Consider the following 20,021-nt stretch of genomic DNA (forward strand, 5'->3'; position numbering starts at 1 on the left):
TAGATACATATTTTGTACAAGCTTACTTTACACTTTTAAGCCCTGTGATGAGTAGTCTCCTGCCAGATGTGCACTTGAGGTGCTGAATATGTAAACCCAGGCATGTCCAACTTCACATCATGATCCATGGACTCTGACTTTGAGTTAAGTCAATTTTTAATCTTCTCTCCTCAACTACCTGGAACCCACCAATAAGTCTGGCACTCCCATGGGTCTGCTGGTGTAAAACCAGAAATCTGCATACTGATGAGCATCACATGCATCAAATAGGCTTTGACTTCTTATGTCACAAGAACTTAGAGAAACGCTTTCCCTCCCAAGTTTGGACAGCTGATTGGCTCCTGAATAATGAGGCTACATCTTGATATTTAGGTCCTTAGGCGAACATGAAACAAGACAGTATCAGAAAGGTACACGGAGGGTGCCAAGAAATTGTAAATGTGCTGAGTATAGCAGTCAGCCTGTGCACCCAGCGTTTCCGCATAAGCCTTGATTATTGAGCTGTGCCATCTTTTATATTGTGCGGAGCCAGATCGCACAGCTGACATCCGTCTCCGTCTACTGTAACTCAAGGTAACACACACCCTCTCTACCCTGGCAAGATACTTCAAAGGATGTCTGGGGATGTTATGTGAATATTTTTGGCCTCAATCTCCACCTGCCTAGCGCAGTTTTTAATAGCAATGAGCAGACACACCAAAGAAGATATGAAGGGGTGGAGTTTAAGGATTTGAGGCTCGAGCCCACTAGACTTATGCAGTGGAATTACTAGAGCAGTAAAATTAAAGCAATGTTTAAGGCGGATCAGTTTGTTGTGGCTGTATTCATTTAATTAAGTTTGGATTTGGTCATTGACTTAAACATTGGTGCTTTCTCATCTGCTGCTGTGTTGACTTGTGTGTATATTACGCAGAATCAATCAAAATAATTTGATGTTGTACACCTAGTCCTTAGCAGGCTTTCACAATCCAGATGCACCCTTAAGGGCTGTCAACATAAAGAATGATAACTATTATTAATATTGTTAATAAACTGTCAACCTATAAAATGTATTTGGAAAAGCCTGTGGCTTTCTACATTGGATCATTTTAAAAACAAATTTTCAAATTCCTAAAAAAATTAGCAATTTTGGAGATAAGAGATTTGCGCATGGCAATATATTGCTCTAAAAATATTTCTGACTTAAGTGGATGTCTGACGGGGTCCACACCATCTTTTTACTATTTTTCCTCATAAATTTTAGAGGACAGTTTCATTCCCAGATGTAGAAATGTGTGAGCAGAAAAAAAAGATCTAGTTTTTGGATGAGATTTGTTTGTAGTGCTGCTGGTGTTGTTATGTTGGCTAGCTATTTCTGTCAGTGAGATTATTGTCTACAAAAGACGCCTGCCCGTCTGCACTGCAGTTGCACACGCTCAGCTGCTAGAGCCGCAGCAGCAGTTCCAACAGGAAAGTCAAGACCGACAAACCTTGTGAAAATAAACAACAGCAATGTATTTGACATCCTAAATTCATGTTGTTGTAGATTATAGTGCATTAATGAGTATGGCTTACCAACTTGGCTAATGAGCAAAAGGAGATTGAAGGCTGTTTCAGTGACATCTGTGGTACTAACCCAAAGCCTAATCTGCAGATCACTGCTATAAAGACATTGCACAAATAGTCTTTCTCTTATTTTGTGACATAAATTCCACAAAGTGTCTGAATATGACTCAGGCTGATGTCTGCCCAGGTGACAACCTTGGGCGAACATTTAAAAAAAATCTTGACATTAGTCTCTCATTAGTATATTTTCAGGGTTTCTTTCGCAACCACTCGTGAATTAGCTGACATTAACAGATTGTCCAATTCAGTTATCAGCATATCAACTAAATGTTAGCTCAATATCCAGCAGCATGTAGATCTCACTATCAGTTGTATGCTTTCTATTTAAAAAGAGGAGTTTAATCTGGTATGTAGACAAAGGCTGCTGCATGGTTACACAGGACTTTTTTGTAAGTTAAGAGATAATTAGCTGGCTAAAGACAAATTCATAATTGTGAAAGCTTCACGGCATGAGGCCTTTTTCCCGTGGTGAACATTCACTTGATGTTTGATGTTAATGTGGTAATAAGGAACGTTTGCAGTCTATAGGGCTCTGAATACTTAACTGTGTTCATGCACTTGTGCATGTAACTTTTAAAGTTACATGTAGTTTCTTTTTACTTTGCACTTTTTTTGTTACCTGCACCTATATTTATATGGTGTTTTTATGTCTTTCTCGAAAGACATCAACAGCTGCAACATTTTCTTTTTGTGACAGTGGTCAGACTCAGGGTCATCCTGAACAGAACTGCATTGAGAATTTCAGAAAACCCTTGAAGAAAAACATTATTAATTTAATTTACAGGAGTTTAAAAATTAGGTAACTTTCAGTGGGTTACAATATCATTTGAACTGACTGTCCCTAAACAGTAATGTGCAGCGAAACTACTACAAATTTGATATGGTCAGAGGAACAGTTTGAGCAGAAACCAATTGTGCTTCCCTATTATGAAAACATTTTTTTTTAATCATATTTGGACTTCTTTGTGAAATCTCACATTTTCAAGACTTGTTTAATATATGTAATAAACTATTGCTGTAATGACATTCTCCTTCCTTTTTTTGGAACTCTAAGTACCGATACTGCATCAGCACTGGTAGTTGCCCATCAAAATCGAAGCAGTGGCTGGCTTTACAAGGTTTTCAATGGTTCTGCTGTCGCACTGTGCTGCTCTGTCGGTGTTATTTCCTGTCACCACAATTTGTTCTTCATTGTGTGAGCAAATGGGCATGTGGTGTGAGAGTGTGAGAAGCGTGGCAGTCCTGCACAACTCATGCACGCAGAGCTGAAAACTGCATGCACAACTGTGCACAGGAACACAGCATTCCCAGCCCTTGTGTGCCCACATTATAGTAACAGTTACTTGACAGGATGGATAACATAAATAGAAATACAAAGAAGCTGTTGCCTGTAAAACTCATATGCAACTTTTGAAATCAGCTAATTGGTTGAGTGTAAGAGTTGATGTGAATATGTCTATATGTCTGTAGAATAGCCCGCATCATTTCAGGATGTGCAAAGAATACTTTATTATGCTTTAACTTAATTATTGTCCCAAGGGGAAGTTGCCACTTCGGTCTGTGTGCTCATCCATCCTAAACAAAATGAAATAAGATGCACACTGTATTTAAAGGCGATGCTTCAGCAGAAAATAATGAAACGTCTCTGGAGTCTTTGGCTTCATTTTCTAATGGGAAGGAAAGTCTTGACGGGAGCAGCTCAAACACTAACAATCCAGGAGTGTGCTCGTGCCAGTGTAATTCAACAGCATAATGCGGGGCGTTAAGGATTTGATGTTTTCATACAGAGGACTTGTGGATGACTCTCAGGGTAGTGTTTTGAACTGACATTGTAAGAACTGACATCTTGTTCAGTCAAACGTACATTATGTTCTAGTTTGCATTTGACTCCTCTATTATATGACCTGTGACTGAGTACTTCACCTGAACACACATACATTTCAATATTTATCTCTCATAAAGTCCAGTTCTCTCCTGTGCACAAACACTCCCCTTCATCTTATTTTGAATGCTGGCTGCAGTATGAGCACGTACACACACATGGCATTACATTTACCAAGAGTCCTGCTGCTCCCTGCATCATCTCCTTCTCTCTCCTCTCTTTCAGGCTCATATTCAGACACACAGCCTCAGACAGTCTCTCTCCTGTCTCAGCGTGCTCAGGATTTTTTCCTTTTTCTGTCAGTCCTCTCCTGCCTACCGTTTCGCTCCACTGTAGACTGCCTGACCCTATCACCTGTCTACAGAGCTGCTCCTCATCATCAATTAGTCCCAGTATTTGTAGAGGGCTGCTCACTGCCAGGTTACGTTACCTTTCAGTCTGGCCATTTCTCTTGTTAGCTGACTTCCAGTTGTTGATACCCTGCCTATCTGCCAGTTCTACTGTTGTAGGCTTGTAAATTGCCCTTCAAGCATTCTGCTGTACATTGGTGTCTGCATTTAAACTTTATGTGTCAGCTACCTGAACAGTGACAGTATGATCTAGCCAAATTATTGACCTAGCAGTGTTTACAATGTTAGGCAGTAAAAAAAAATTGAGATATATGAAGCACCATGATAAACAAGTCCACTGTGCACATTATTTTGCACCCCTGTGTTCTGTGCTTTCTCCATAGAGTAAGATTCCCCAATTAAAATGTTCTCCAAACCTATGAAAGCTTCCTCCTGAGATTCTGCTCCTGTCATCTTTATGACTATGTTTGATCCAGCAATGCCTTGGCTCCATCAAGTATGGATCAAAGTACCATACATTCATTACTGGCTTCTGCTCTTAAAACAGCCTCTCAGTGTTTGTTTCCATGTCAGAAAACTTCCCCTTATCAAAGCCAAAAATAATAATTTTCTCCAACAACATTTTTGGGTTGGTATTTTAAAACCAATCATTGTACTGTTCAGAGATGGGGCAATATACAATTTTATCATAGATTGCAATAAAAACACAATACATTTATTGTGGTGAATTTCCATTATGGAAATAATTGTGAATATTGTGTCCAGCTGGGCAGGACAGGCTGCAAAAATGCCAAATTCAAAAACACAAATGATCGTAATCGAGCATTGGCAAATTCTATATTAGGCTTGGACCGTATGTAATATTATACATCTTCATATCCAGGCTTTGACGATATTAGTGTGCAGCGCTAAATCAAACACCCCCCGCAACGTTAATTGTGCTTCTTACTTTTCAGAATAATAAATACGCAGATAAATAGAAACCCAGAAAATGTATACTCTCCCACCAATTCCCCTTTATTAACAGAGAAATATAACTGTGCAGCTTTTGAATTCAACTTTCTTTCAGTCACAGAAGACTTACAAGATGGAAACAAAATAAAACTTGCCCAAGCCGTCTTATTTAAGCTAGTAATCTAGTTAGTAAGTCCACTGTTCTAAATACCTCCAAAATGTAAATACATGTAAAAAAACATGCCATTATTACCCCAGTCTCTCTACACTGTTACTGACCACTGGCTGATTACAGTCCTGCAGCTTACCCCTCCACCACTAGGTATTGCGATGTCTTTCAGCTCAGCTGCCTGTTCCACCAGTAGAGACCTGAGACTGAGCTCTGGTGGTGCGTGCTGTGCACTACATACAATGAGTTTAATAAAAAAGAGAAGTGCCTGTATTTATGATGGTATTCAAAAACATAACTTTGGGATTTCTAAATACCCTAGTATACCGTAATACCGCCTCAGCCTGTTCCATATTGAGAGATATGATGCCATTTCTCTTTCATTTTGTCATGTCTGGGTTATTGTAATTCCCTGTATTCAGGGTTTAGCCAAAAAAAGCCAGTTCCCATCTCCAGCACATTCAAAGCTCAGCTGCCAGACTTTAAGTTAATTCTTTAAGACAAAACCTCATCATTCCCATCCTTGCAATGCTAAACTGGCTACCTGTTTGGTATATAATTGATTTTGAACTGTTACTAATTACTTTTAAGCCCCACATGGCCTCGCTCCTACATGCATTGTAGATTTACTTGAGCCAAATGAGCCTAACCGCTGACGATTCTCCTCAGGTAGGACCCTCCAAACTGTTCCCACAACCCGCCTCATTAAAAAAGAAAACCAGGTGTTTTATGTTAGAGCCCTGCAGCTGTGGAACTCCCTACCTGAGGATCTTGGGATAGCAAACTCCATATTTCTTTTAAATCACTCCTTAAAACTTACTAGTTTCTATCCATCTTTTATCACTTTTATTAATTTTTATGACACACTGTTTTATCTGGTCTTATGTTCTATGTTTTTTATGTGTACTTTTATTATTATTATCTTGATGGTGGATACTATTTTATCCTGTTATGTAAAGCACTTTGTAACTGTGTTTTAAAAAATTCAATACAAATAAAGTTAATTGTTATGATTATTATTATTTCAAGTTAAAGATTTGTTTTTTTTTGTAAGGTAAAGTGATTTCCGTATGTTTAAATGTTATTTTTAAGAGTTTTAAGCTGCATTCACATGGATTTAGAGAGATGGCTGACAATATGCAATATTGATGCCGTATTGTTTGCGAAGAATGGAATGAAGTATATTAAATAAAATAGTTTTGTGCTTATTTTTATTTGATGTAATATTTCTATTAATGTCCAGTCATAGTTCAGGATATTGCAAAATAAACAGAAATTGTTGAAATCCTGCTTAACACCCTGAAGAAACTGACAATAGGGCACTATGAAAGTATAGGACTCGCCGACTGATTTAACTGACAGTATGTAGGAGTGTATACAAAAATATATATATAACAAAAATACTTGTGTCTAGTAATTTCGATTATATAACTGTACAAGTAGCATTTCTCAGAGGTAATACATTGTAATGATAAAAATACACTACACAAAGTAGTCAGTGGTCTTTATTTAAGTAGGCTTGGCAACTCAACAAACATACTACAGTGTTTGCAAATATGTTGTAATAATGTTAGGATGTGAAACGGCAGCAGTGTTGGTGACTAAACAATATACAGTGCTTTTTACAATGCAGTGTACATAACAATGTATTGAATGATGCTTTTAAGCTATAAAACAGGAAGCAAAGCACACAGCACCGGCAGGGTAAATTATTCCAGCATCTACAATGCTTTTACCTCACTTTTCTTCAAGCCTTCTTTTTCTGGGTAATCAGCCAGGGCAAATATGTGGTGCACAAAGAGCTCTGTGTGTGTGTGTGTGTGTGTGTGGGTGTCTGTGTGTGTGTATATATATCTGTGAGTCGTGCCGGTTTCAAAAAAAAAAAAATACTGGAAGGCAGATTGGAAACTGAGATAGGAAAACATAGGGAAAATAAGTCAGCTGCACTCCTTGCTTTCCCAACTAGTCACTGAAATGCAGATGGCATATTTTCAATGGTTTCCACTGGTCCTGAGTGCAGGTAAGAGAGAATAATGTATCTCAGTCTTGTAGAACAATTGGAAATTTTGCCTCAGGCCTTGTCTGTAATACACCTCTGCTGAGTTCAAACAGCAGCATTGGGCTAAATTGGGCTAATCCCAGCTCAAAGGGATGCCTAAAGTTCACAAAGTGTGGGCCCTGCTTAACAAAGAAGCAGGTTAATTAAGACTCACAGTGACTCACTTTACCCCTCTTCTGCTCTCACAATCCACTTGGCTTTATGTTGCTGCAGACAGGAGATGAATGAGAATCCCACGGGGGCACAACACTCATCCATTTTTGATAAATAAAGCTTTCTAATTGCGTGAATATATATATATATGGGATGAATTTATAGCTTTTCAGACAGCAACGATTGCTGGCTAACACGGAGTTCTCAGTGTTTCGTACCACTCACATTGTGTTTTGTTCCAATGCTGGATTCTCATTAAGTGGAGTGTGAAAAAAGGTGCCAGCTCTTGGACCCAAAAGGGCTAATTATCAGCTCTAATGGCTAATGTGAGTCACTGGTTTCTCCAGCAACCATCATGCAATATCACACATTCAAAGGTGACGAAGGGGGTAACTAACAACTACAAAGATAGTTTTTGTGAAGGCGAACAAATCTCCAGCTCTCTCGTTATAGGGATGTAAAGAGAAACATGTCGTTTCAAGATACGAGTGTGCAGCAGCATGCGAGACATTCATTTGCCATCATGATTAGGAATGTAAATTTGATTTCACTTGCCAACCTATTAATTAAACTGAAGACATTACTCACAGGTTTAAACAAGTTTCTCTAAAACAATCCTCAGATTTCTATCACAGCTATTTAAGTGAGTAAGTTAGCATGTGTGTTTACATGCAAATATAATATATAACTTTTTTCCATATTTATTAATAATGATTAATAATGATATTTAGCAGAAAATATAATTTTCTAACAATAATAATGATTAACATATAAAATAGAATGACAAACATTTAACTCAGCAAAAGTGGTTTGGTTTACAGAATATTTATATAATAAAAAAAAATATTGACTGAAATATAAATTACAAATATTTAACTTTGCAAACTTGCTTTTTCTGCCTTCACAAAAGTGTACAAGTTAGCTTGCCTTGTGACTTTATGAAACTAATGGTGTGGTCACTGGGTGGCACCTTTTCAGGTGATGGAAAAGATTTGCCATTTTTCCCGTCTTAGTTGGCGCTGACATACAGCTCATTTGTTTTATTCCGCGCTTTGTCGCTTTTGAGATAACCAAACTACTTCCATACAAGTGCTGTCATGTCAGCTTTGTTGTCAGCATTTCCCTCATCTTTGGAGAATTACGCAAATTCACTTTCAGCGCTTTAGCATAACGAGCTGTGGAGTACAAGGAAGCAGCAAGTTCCTGCAAGCAAAGTTTCCAAAGACGTTACATTTCTGCAAGTTTGTGTTGACACGTTTGATAAACTGATCATTACGGATTCCTTTTTGCTGCACTTATGGATAATGAGCATTGTCGTCGTTGACGAAAATATATCCTAAAGTGTGTTTTATTTCTGTTCTGAAGTTCGATTGCTGTGTTTGTAGCGAGGCCCCGTCCTGCCGAAAATAGGCAGCGACACAGAGAAGAGGCAGAAAAGAGAGGCAGCCCACGAACATGCTGTTGCCACATGTATTTCTGCTGTGTGACAGACACGACTATAGTCAAGACCAACTTAATCAAGTCCAAGTCAAGTCAACGACCAGGTCCAGTCTGAGTCAAGACGTAGTCCAAAGGCTATCGAGAACACGTCAAGACTGTGTACAGACAAAATTAAGTCCTGTTCAAGAAACCATGTTTAATTATGCTGGATGTAGTGTACATTTTGCTATTAAATGTTGGCTAAGGTAGCTAGCTGGCGTTGTGCTGTAAGTGATGTTACTGTTAGCAGACTGTAGCCACAATTGCTGAGCTCTGAGTCAGCATTGTTAGCAACATTGGTGCACTGCCAGAGAGGAAGAGGTGGAGGTAGGTTGGTTTTTTCATGCATTATGTTCATAGAATCAATACAACTGATCCCGAATAGGCAGCCAGGATCAACTTAACCAGCTGTCAATAGCCAAGCCCAAGACCAAGAAAAATCCAACAAAGAGAGACCAAGACAAGTGCAAGACTTCAAAAAAGTAGTCACGAGACAGGATTTGAGACCCAGAACAGACTCAAATACTATATCCCTGATTATAGGCTGTCGGATCTATCCATTTTGAGTAAAATATCCAAAGCTTATCATCATTATCAACATAAATTTAATCGTGATCCCCTATCGAGATCCTTTTTATCGCTCAGCCCTGTGCAAATGCCTATCCTGGCTCAATAACAAAAATGTGACATACACCTGAGAGTGGTTTACCTTGCCAAGACCCTGAGGAAAATTCCCAGCGTCCCTACTTTAATTATAATATTACCGGAACAGGTGCAGGCAGTATGAAAGCAATTGTAAAGACCTCTGTTCAGCACACTGAAGCTACAGCATTCATGCAGAGAGCTCATCCTGTTTGTTTAAATCTCATATAGAAACATTTTGGGTTTGTTTGTGGGTATATATTTGCACTTCTTAAGGCTTTTTCTTGCCAAAAAAAACAGTCAAGAAGACTGCTCAGGACTTGTTTTTGATTTTCCCAGGTGTTGGTGGACTTTCACCAATTATGTTAAATTTCTGCACCTTTTAGCATTTCAAACATTTAATTAGTGTTTGGTATCTTTCTAGAAAGTGTTGACAAAGGACCACTGCAACAGGGGTCTCTCTATATCATCCTCACACAGGCCTGTTATCTCTTCCTCCTCTGTGATGCTATGGCTCTCCATCTGCACAGAGGCTTTAGAACACTTGGAAGCAAAAAGCGCTGTCCATGGTTCTGAATTTCATCAGATCTAGGCACATAGAGTACATGACAACCTTTGGTTTCAGCTGTGGTTAAGGGTTTCAGATGTCTGCATCTAATCCTGGCATTTAATGGTTTCAGTTTGTTTTTTTTTTGGGACAAGCATTTTAGAAAGAAAAAAAAAGATTTATTTTGAATTCGCTGTGAGGCAATAGTTATTTTTTGCCCAACTGCGTTTAGACGTCTCTTGTAATATGCTATATCCCGCAAACTGCATTTCAGGAATTCTGTGCCAAAGTGGGTTAATCTAAAGCAATTAGAGGGCTGAAAAAAACATTCTCAACAGAGTCTTGGGAGAAGATCAAAATGTTTCTAAATTGATAGCAGTTCCAGCTCATAGTGCAGAAAACAAAACAAATATTGCTTTGCACATATATAGCTGGTACATACTTGGATAATGCTGTGATGAAATTAGGCCATCTGAAACATCTGTTTGGGTTTTCACACCCTCAACAAGCCAATATTCATTATTTAAATATTCTGCTATGCAGCAAACAAGGCTCCACAGAACATCTAAATAAAAATGAGGGCAGGGATAAATCCACCCAATGCAATATGCCTAAGACTTGTAAGTATTATTATTAGTCTATGTATATGTGTGATGAAATAATATTTAAATACATGACAAAATACCAACCAAATCTGCACTTGTGCACATTTATGTATTTGCAAACATATTTTTGTTGCTGCGTGCTACAAATCTTAACCTGAGCTGTAATAACTACATGTCTAATCTCTATAAACAGATTCTGTTAAATGGATGCAGAATATGTAGCCAGTGGGAGAAACTATGTAATCAAAAATGTTCTGGTTTCTGTTTGTATTCTGTTTGTAGTTTGACTAGTACTGATCAATCACATTTGAGTGGAAGAGGCGGAACGTATTGGAGACAATCTCTGAACCCATCAGCTATTGTTTGACGAGGATTTAGCTGTACTTTAGCTTTATTAAAATGTATGTTTCTGCTATTTATAGAGATTAGCCATAATGGTCAGCGCACGGAGGAGGAAGTCTCGGCTCTGATATCTGCTAGCTACACCGGATCAACTCTAAATATCAGCCCTCGTCCTCAGAGGTTTTACTGTTGTCGGACAATATGCGATGGGTTCCGAGATTGCCTTGTATACTGTGAACCTAATTTGATCCTTTAAAACAACATAAAAATCCATAAAAGACATTGGAAATGTGCAAAATATACTTATATTTGAACATATATACACTATCACTATTAAAGTCTCCTGAGACAGATGTTTAAGTGTGTTTAGTTGCTGTATTGTGGTGCATTTCCCACTGACACTGAATATTTGAGGGGTTACAAATGGAATTTAACTCTCTGGAGATTGAGGGATTTTAGAGTACTGTGATAATGTTACTCTTAGATGTTTTGGCAAAATTTGAACAAATGTATGTCACATGACTTTTTTGTATTCAGCGCAAGTTTTGCTACAATATAATTTATGTAGTAAGCATTTCATGATTGCACTTTTTTTTTACTTTTGTAAAAATCTTTCGTCCCTTAGAGGTTTAAATCAAATTCTTTGCATTTGATTGGGCCACTTAAAAGTGGGTGTGGTTAGAGTTTAGTGTGATACAGAGCTACAGTGAAGTCTGCAGCTAAGCAGACAGTTGGCTCTGCATACAGCTCCCTTAGATAGATCATAAGGAGGATGAAGGGGGAATGAATAAATTAGACCTCTGCCACATTGTTTTAGAAATAAAAATAAAGATTTTGCCCTCTTATATCTAAACACACATCTCCTCCTCCTGTTAGCTGGCAGCTACTACAACCCACAGATGGTGCAGTTTTGTGTGGCCGGTGTGGCTTGCTGGTGAACCAAAGCATCATTTGACTGGATGAACTTTTTCTAAACGCCCCTGAGTGTAGGATAATCCATCGAACATTTGAGCTGTTTCACAGAAAGAGAAAAGACAGGGATTTTGATATAAAAATACTGATTTTCTGATAACAAGAGTTAAATTACCACAGGGACCCACGATTAGAAAAAAAATTATTTTTTCATTTCATGGAGACTTTAAACTCAAACTAGTGTTTGCAAAAGATATGAGCACAAGATCAACACACGCACACACACACACACACTTTACAGTTTCCGGATCAGACTGCTTTAGTTTGTCGAACACTGACTCTGATTACACCCAACAATAGAGAGCTGTTTCGGAAATTGTAGAATAAGGAATGACAATGCAGCAGATGGTTACAGAGCGAAACTAACAAAAATGTAAAAAAAAAAAAAGTTTGACTAAAAATGCTTATTTTGTTCTGTGTGCTCATAATCTGTAACCGTGCAGGCTGTAACTTTCAGACATAACATCACAAGTTTGGTACGAACCTACACCTGACCACATTCCCAATGAAACACCATTGTAGAGTGTAGCACAGTTAATTAAAGCAAGGGCACCACCACTCCACATCTGTCACATCACTTGGCAGTTACTTTAATTATATATTTTGGTCAATCTGTTCTTCCTGATGTGAGAGGGGATGCCATACATGAGACAACATCTGCTAAGGTATGTCACATGAGCTTCAACATCTGTCCGTGTTTTTTCACAGCCTGTCAATCACTTGAGTCATGCCTCATACGCATTTATGTTATCATATTGAGAAAGCACAAACACTGTCAGGAGCTGCGAGCTTACATCTGTGCTGCAGTTACAATTAACACACTCTCACTGGGCTGCAAATCTGTACACAAGCACATTGATTGGCACTACACACAAATACCCAGACACACCCCGTGGCTTGCAGTCAGTTTTGTCCCTTATGTTGTCCATCAAGGAGACAGTGGTGACTGTTCTCTAAACTGACTCCACCCACAAAGGCTTGTGATCACCTAAACTGTCAGCCAGCATCTGCTGGAACTACCAACCAGCCAACTGTGATAGTGGCTCTGAAGATATCGCCACTGAAAACGTGTCACCTACACATGTTCAGAACGCAGCAGCATATTTTCCTCCTCTATTTTTTTCTAATTTTCATGTTTAAAACTTTTGCAAAGCCTTGGAGAATGTCAAACTGTTTTGAATGCGTGACACCGTGATTTGATATATGGAAGCATACTGAGAGCAGATGTCAACTTGTCTTGGACATAAATAAATTGCATATATCACTGTCAAATATTTTTGATAAAAAAATTGTTTTGAATACTGTTGTAGCAACAAATCATTAAAGGGACAGTTCAGATTTTTTTGGAGTGGAGTTTTATGGGGTACATATCTATAGACAGTGGATTACATTCAGTAGATGGTCTGACAAGGAAAATTTGCATGTACTGTTGTGGATTGGGGCAACAGCAAAATGTATTGCATGTATGTAAGTTACAGAAAAAGTTTCACATTAAAAAATGTATAATAGTTTAAGTGTACTCTATGTTGGGATTATTTTCTCCACTTTACTTTTCTGTCCGAAAGCTAGCTACAGCTTAATTTTCCCATAGAAAATCACTGTCTGACATTTAGGAAAGGCTGTGAAGCTACTCTCAATGTAGCATAACTTGAATTAATACTGATATTTTATATAAGTGGTTATATTATGTACCAACTGACATCTACTGTTATTAATATTCTGTCTGTGAATAAGTATCTCATACAGGAAAAAAAAATCTTAACTCTTTCTTTAATGATTGATTCACAAATATATCAGATCAGCAGGTACAACTCAGCTGGAAAAAAGGAATGCCAGTAGTGGGCAGCCTTTGGATTTTGCGGCTCTTTGAAGTGATGTGATTCTGTATGTACCTCCTGGATGATTTTTTCCTTACACAGAATAAATGTTTAGTACAGTAATTACAGGAAAAAGAGAGATGCATTTCATTATTCTATGTATAGCTCTCTTAATATTCTGATGAGATCTTTACATGTGGACATTTTGCTATACAGACTGTTATATTATTTAAGGATAATAGCAGTCTGCCTTATCCCCTTTGCACCCACACATACACACACACACACACACACACACAAATACAGTACACTTCTACACTTGTCTAGCCCAAGACGCACATTCATTCACACACTTGCGGATGACACAGAAACCTAGAGACACAATAGCTTTCTATCTCTAGACTCTACATTTTTTCCCTTTCGTAATCCCCTCTGAGTCTATTAATATTTCTGTTTCCATGGCGATTCGAGCCTTGCCAAATGTTGTACAGATAAGAGGAGATAAGAGCATAAGGAGCGGGGAGATAAGAGCAAGTGACCTGTGGAGATCAGAGCACTAGAGGTCATGCAGAGGAGCAGAAGTAAGTCACTGCGAGATGGACCTTCCTGCTCAACTCCACTACTATCCTCCATAAAAAAAGTTTTTTAGGAGTGCAACATTTGATCATATGCTTGGAGTTAATAACAGAAAAAGTAGTAAGACAACATGTCACTGCACATAGTATTAAGAGAAATGAGGGATACTATATTCTACTTATAACTGGAGTCCAATATATCATAATTACACAATTCCCATAGCATATTTATTTCGTCCATATGCCCATAGAATCTTTGTAATGGCAACAAGAATTTTGTAGAATACCGTTTCATTTAATTCTAAAAAAAACTATACACTTTTCGTATTCGAATTTCTCACACATTATCTGTTGTTCTGCAGAGAATTAAATTCTAAATAAGAAAAGTAAAAAGCAAAAAAAAAATGCAATATGTGTTATTTTTTGACAATTTTCAAATTTGAGTCATGGCACAACAATAGCGAAAGCCATTTAAATTATTCAAATTTGATCTCATATTATCTTTTAAATATATTAATATGGTCTTACTAGAGCTGTTCATTCTATCAGATGTTTTTTAAGTGTTGCACACAATAAGAATAATATATATGAGTTCTAAAATCAGGTCATCCTTCTACAATCCCCTCAAACAATGCAAAACACCAACCATCCCTTCCTCTAACAGACCATCCAGACAGCAGTTAAGAGTTTTAAAGCACGACCTTACCTGTTTGTTGCTGTACTTCATTTGGCTGGTCTTGTAGCTGTAGTCTGAGTACTGGTCTGAGCCGGTAGAATTGTCATCTCCTCCCGTCCCTACAAAGGTGTTAGCGGCAGGAAGGTCCTGGACAGCCTGATGCTTCTGGGAGGCTGAAGGGGATTGGGCCTGCAGCTGGATGGAGGGCAATGGGGAGTTGGAGCGGTAGTGTCTGCCTATATCAGGGCTTCCTGGTGAATATGTCAAGGGCAGGTGTATCCTGGGGCTGTCATTGACTCCATCGAGGTTGAACTTGAGACTCTTCTGAAGGCTGACTTCCTCGTCTTCTCCAAGTGGTTTTGGGGACTTTTGGGGTTTCCCTTTCCTTCCTCGTTTGCCTTTGGCATTCTTTGGAGCCTGCTTGGGTGCGTATAAGTCCTTTGTTTCCTTCTTGCCAGCCTGATACCCACTCTTAGTTTCTCTCTGGATGCGGTGTCGAATAAACACCACCACCAAGATCAACATGACAACACCTGCCACACCAGCGAGGCTCCCAAACAAAATATTACTACGCTGTGCAGCAAAACCGTTGTCAGGATCACCAGCAATGTCCCTGTCCAGTGGAGTGTAAAGACTGTGTCCTACTAGAGCCTCCACTAAGCTGACATTTGAAATGGTTTCATTGACATAGATGTGGACCAGGGCAGTGGCGTGACGTGCGGGCTTCCCCCTGTCACTCACTCGCACCACTAGGCGATGCAGTCCGCCATGTTTACGGGTCATTTCTTTTGCTAGAGTGATCTCCCCACTGGAGGGGGAAATGCGAAATAGCTGATAAGGGTTTCCACCAGCAATACTGAAGACCAGCTCTGCATTAGGCCCGCTATCAAGGTCTTCAGCTTCCACCACCTCAACGTGGCTATCTGGGGAAGCTAAAGGTGACAAGCGCCTGAAGGACGAATTGGAGGGCTTGGTGACGACAGGATCATTGTCATTTTCATCCAGTACATTGATGGTAACGCCAACATATGAGGACCGAGGCGGCTCTCCTCCATCCACTGCTTTGAGACGGAAAGTATAGCTGCTTTCTTTCTCCCTGTCGAATGAGATGCTTGACAGGATGGTTCCCGTTCCATTTTGAACAACAAACTTCCCTCCATCGGGCTCCACAGAAAGGTGAACTCGAGCGTTCTCACCTTTGTCCACATCCAGGACTGTCACCATGCCAACTGGACTGAGGGGAGGCATGTTTTCCAGAACTGAAAAGCTGTAGCCACTGAGCATGAACTTGGGGTCATTGTCGTTGCGGTCAAGGACTTTTATTACAACTGTTGCTGTTCCTTTATGAACAGGTGACCCTTTATCGGCTGCGGTGACCCGGAACTCATAGTGTTCTTTATGCTCACGGTCAAGCGGGCTTCGGGCTCTTACTTCGCCCGTATTTGGGTCAATCTCAAACAGACCTTTGATGGATGAGTCTGCCACAATATTATAAAGGAGTTCAGCATTAGTGCCACTGTCTGCATCCGAAGCAGTAACATCCAAAACTTTCTCCCCTGGTTGGTTTTCTTCAGCAAAATCTACTTCAAACAAAGTTGGGGAGAATATTGGGGAGTTGTCATTCACATCAGTCACTTGCACCTTTAGAGAATTCGTACTAGAGAGCGCTGGATTTCCAGAATCCACAGCCACAATCTCTACTCGGTAATCCCTAATCCTTTCGTAGTCGAGGGGAGTGGTGGTCTGTAGGAAATACTTCCTTTTGTTGTCACTGGATGAGTCGCTGGCAGGCCGCAGCTGGAAGGGCACGTCTCCTGCAACCACGCAAGTAACCACAGCGTTCTCTCCCTCATCCTTGTCAGACACTTGCACCAAAGCAACAGCTGTTCCAACTGGCATGTCCTCTGATATGTTAGCCACTCCTTCACTGTGTGTCACAAGACCAATTCCACGAATCTCCACGGCTGGAGCGTTGTCATTTTGATCAGTCACCTCGATGGTTACAAACGTGTTAGAGCTTTTAGGTTGAGGACCCTTATCCCTGGCCACAACATAGAAGGACAAGCTGCTGATTTCCTCCCTGTCCAGGGGTCCTTTGACATAGATAATGCCTGTGGAGCGATCAATCCGCAAGAGTTTCGGCACCGGGTCTACAGCTTGGTGAAGGGTGTACTCAATTTCTCCATTAGGGCCCATGTCAGAGTCATTTGCTTTGACCTAGAATGAAAGGAAATGTGTGGTTTAAGGTGCGATTTATGCAACTTGAAGTTAGAATTAAAGATAGCAAGTGCAAGATCCTCTCTACTTATCATTGGTCAATGAATGAATGAATAAATTCATTAACTGATGCCTGATCACTTCAAAGCACAGCATATGAATGGCTTTATTTAGGCACGTTTCATTATTGCCTTCCTCTCTGCTTTTGATATTTATGTCACTAGCCTTTTTTTCTCTCTCCCCCCTCTCCTCCCACCCCCTTTCTTCTTTTATTTCAGAGATCAGGTGGGGAAAAGGTCCACATGACAACATATGGACAAAAATTAGGGCTGCCACATTTTTATTTTCATGACAGCCTGTACAATTTCACAGCAGTATGCAGAGAAAATCCTACATAGAGTATCTTACTCCTACACTCTGATATTGTGTATCTCTAATTCTATTTCTTCGCGTATAATAGCACAACAAAAGCAATAAGCAGCTTAATTACCTGTACAAGCATATCATAATGCTTTTGTACCTTTGGTATTATTTAAAATGCTCATCTGAGTAATAGGAGTGAACTTACAAATAATTAATTTTTTAAAACTGGATACGCGAGTTGACAAGAAGTAAGTGTGGCCTTGGCTTCCCAAGAGTTCTTCCATTTGAGGTTAATTTTTAACATTCAGAGTTGTAAGGCTATTTTTAAATATTGTAAAGCAAAACTTGCAGAATAAAAATATCTGTCTTTGATTTGGTTTTAAACATTATGACTGTATCTGAAGAATAAGCACTGCACAAACATGATGCGCACTCATTTTTCAAAACCATCTTGATAAATTGCCTGAGTTTTTTTTCTAAGTCTGTGTTTCTAAGCTGTTGAAGATAAAACTCAAAACAGTACATCAAGCAGCACAAACAATTTTCTTTGCAATCCACTATAACTGTTCACTTCAGACTGCAAATTAATTTAAAGTAAGTTCTTAAAAAAGAGTATATTTGCATCACAATCTCACCTGCAGCACAGAGTGCCCCACTGGACTGTTTTCCGACACTTCCGCCTCATACGTGGACCTCTCGAACTTGGGGAAGTTGTCATTGGCATCGGTGACCACCACTCTCAGCAGAGCACTGCTATAGCGCTGTGGGTTTCCTCCATCCACCGCCTTGATGGTGAGGTCATAGGAATCCTTTAACTCGCGATCTAGGTTGCCCAGGACAATGAGCTGTGGGAGCTTCCCCCCCCTGTCGTCAGCCACCTGTAAACCAAAAAGGGTTGCTGCGTCTGGCCCTGCAGTCAGAGCATAATCCGCCACCCCATTTCTGTCAGAGTCTCTGTCTGTAGCAAGTGGTATGGAGAACAGAGCCCCCATGATGGTGTTCTCTGGGACAGAGATGGTGAGCACAGATGAGGGGAACTGTGGAGTGTTGTCATTGATGTCCTGTACCTCGATGCGTCCTTCAATGAGTCGTGGGCTCTGGTTTTGTATCAGATCAGTCACTGATACCTCAAACTCCAGGTAGCAGGGCTTACCCTTAGCCAGGGTCCGACAGTCCCTCAGGGTCTCTCTGTCTATGGGAATCTCCGTGGTGAAAATGTCCCCAGTCTTTCCATCGACACGAAGATAAGGGGACCCCACCTCCAGCTTGTAGAGATGACCTGAGTCCGGCAGGCCCTGGTCCGCTGCCAGACTCCCAATGAGAGTGTTGGGAGGCTGCTCCTCCTGGACCCGGTACAGGATACTGCCTTCAGCAGAGCCACAGTGCAGCACCAGGACCCAGAACAGCACTACTCGTAAATTCAGTTCCATTAGATCATCAGAAGATCCGCCTGTAAAATGACAGAGTATTGTGTCAAAACATTTCCTTTTGGAAATTGTGTTGAAGGATTCGGCTATAAAATGCCTTGTAACTATACAAGCCCCCATAGGCAATAATTACTTAACTCTTATTATAAAGTAAAAACACAGAACTCACATCAAAAAGTCATTAAGACCACAGTGATACATGCAGTCAGCAGGAAAAAAAAGTCTTCAGTGTAATGTTCTACTATAATTCTACAGCTGTTTTTTTTTTTTTTTTTTTCAATAAGTAGTACCCAAATCTACAACAGGCCTAGAAGCACAAAATATAATTAGACAACAATAACAACAAAGGGAAAGAAGGCATATTTTAAAAGTGCAATCATAACTGTTTCCAGGCTTGGTTTCTTTTTCTGTCCCAGAGCTTCAATATCTTCAATGAATGTCTTGGCTTTTCAAATTTCATGTTGAAATTAATGTAGGAACAAGAAATTGTATCTTTTGAGCTCATACACAGAACAAACTTGAGGGCCAGTGTGGATTGGATTGTTTCAGCTGCGTAATCAAATAAAAGTGTAATACAAAATCAGATCGCCTAAGAGACTCATTATTTTGGTATTACACTACCAGACATTGAGTGGTGAAGCATTGCAGCTAAAACGTAACCTGCAGTGCAAAATATACCTTCAAGCATAAATCCTTATGAACCTGCCAAGATGGTATCAATTGACAGAGTCAAACTGATGGATATCATTACCAGACAGGCCTTTTCACAACAAGCGCATGCATGCTAAGGGTTACGGAGGCAATGAGGACATTTCTTCTCGTGCAGATTATGCAATTTGGACGTTATTATCACATGCAGCTCGAAACAATGCACAATGCAGAAATTTCCATCCACGCTCCATTGCTACTGGCTAGCTCAAACACTGTAATCATTATGTTTGATTTTGAACCTTTCAACTCTGTAATTATGACCCATTATTTTAGTGTCTTCTTTGATCTGTATTCCCTCTAGCTAAAGAATTCTGTCTTTTTTCATGCTACGATGATTTTAGACTATAATTATTTCCTCTGTGTACGTGTGTGTGTGTGCGTGTGGCTGTGTTAAGCTCTATTGGTAATTGAAATAAGAGCAGACGTTTAAGTCAAATATCAAGGTCCAGTGCTTTGGAAAACTTCGTAAAAGCAAT

The 20,021-nt window shown here is 39.6% G+C and overlaps 1 protein-coding gene across 1 annotated transcript in view; it reads right to left on the minus strand.

Moving 5' to 3' along the window:
* pcdh1a (protocadherin 1a) overlaps nucleotides 1-20,021 on the minus strand; it is a 119,181-nt gene that overhangs the window by 90,927 nt on the left and 8,233 nt on the right. The window contains exons 2-3 of the mRNA XM_088088731.1: nucleotides 18,043-18,857; nucleotides 14,858-17,044 (exon numbers count right to left, since the gene is read on the minus strand). Of these exons, the coding sequence (XP_087944857.1) occupies nucleotides 14,858-17,044; nucleotides 18,043-18,837 (2,982 nt within the window). The 5' untranslated portion in view covers nucleotides 18,838-18,857. The remainder of the gene's footprint in view (nucleotides 1-14,857; nucleotides 17,045-18,042; nucleotides 18,858-20,021) is intronic.

This window comes from Plectropomus leopardus, chromosome 15 (genome assembly GCF_026936395.1).
Source record: "Plectropomus leopardus strain MGB_pleo_1.0 chromosome 15, ASM2693639v1, whole genome shotgun sequence".
Taxonomy (NCBI): Eukaryota; Metazoa; Chordata; class Actinopteri; order Perciformes; family Serranidae; genus Plectropomus; species Plectropomus leopardus.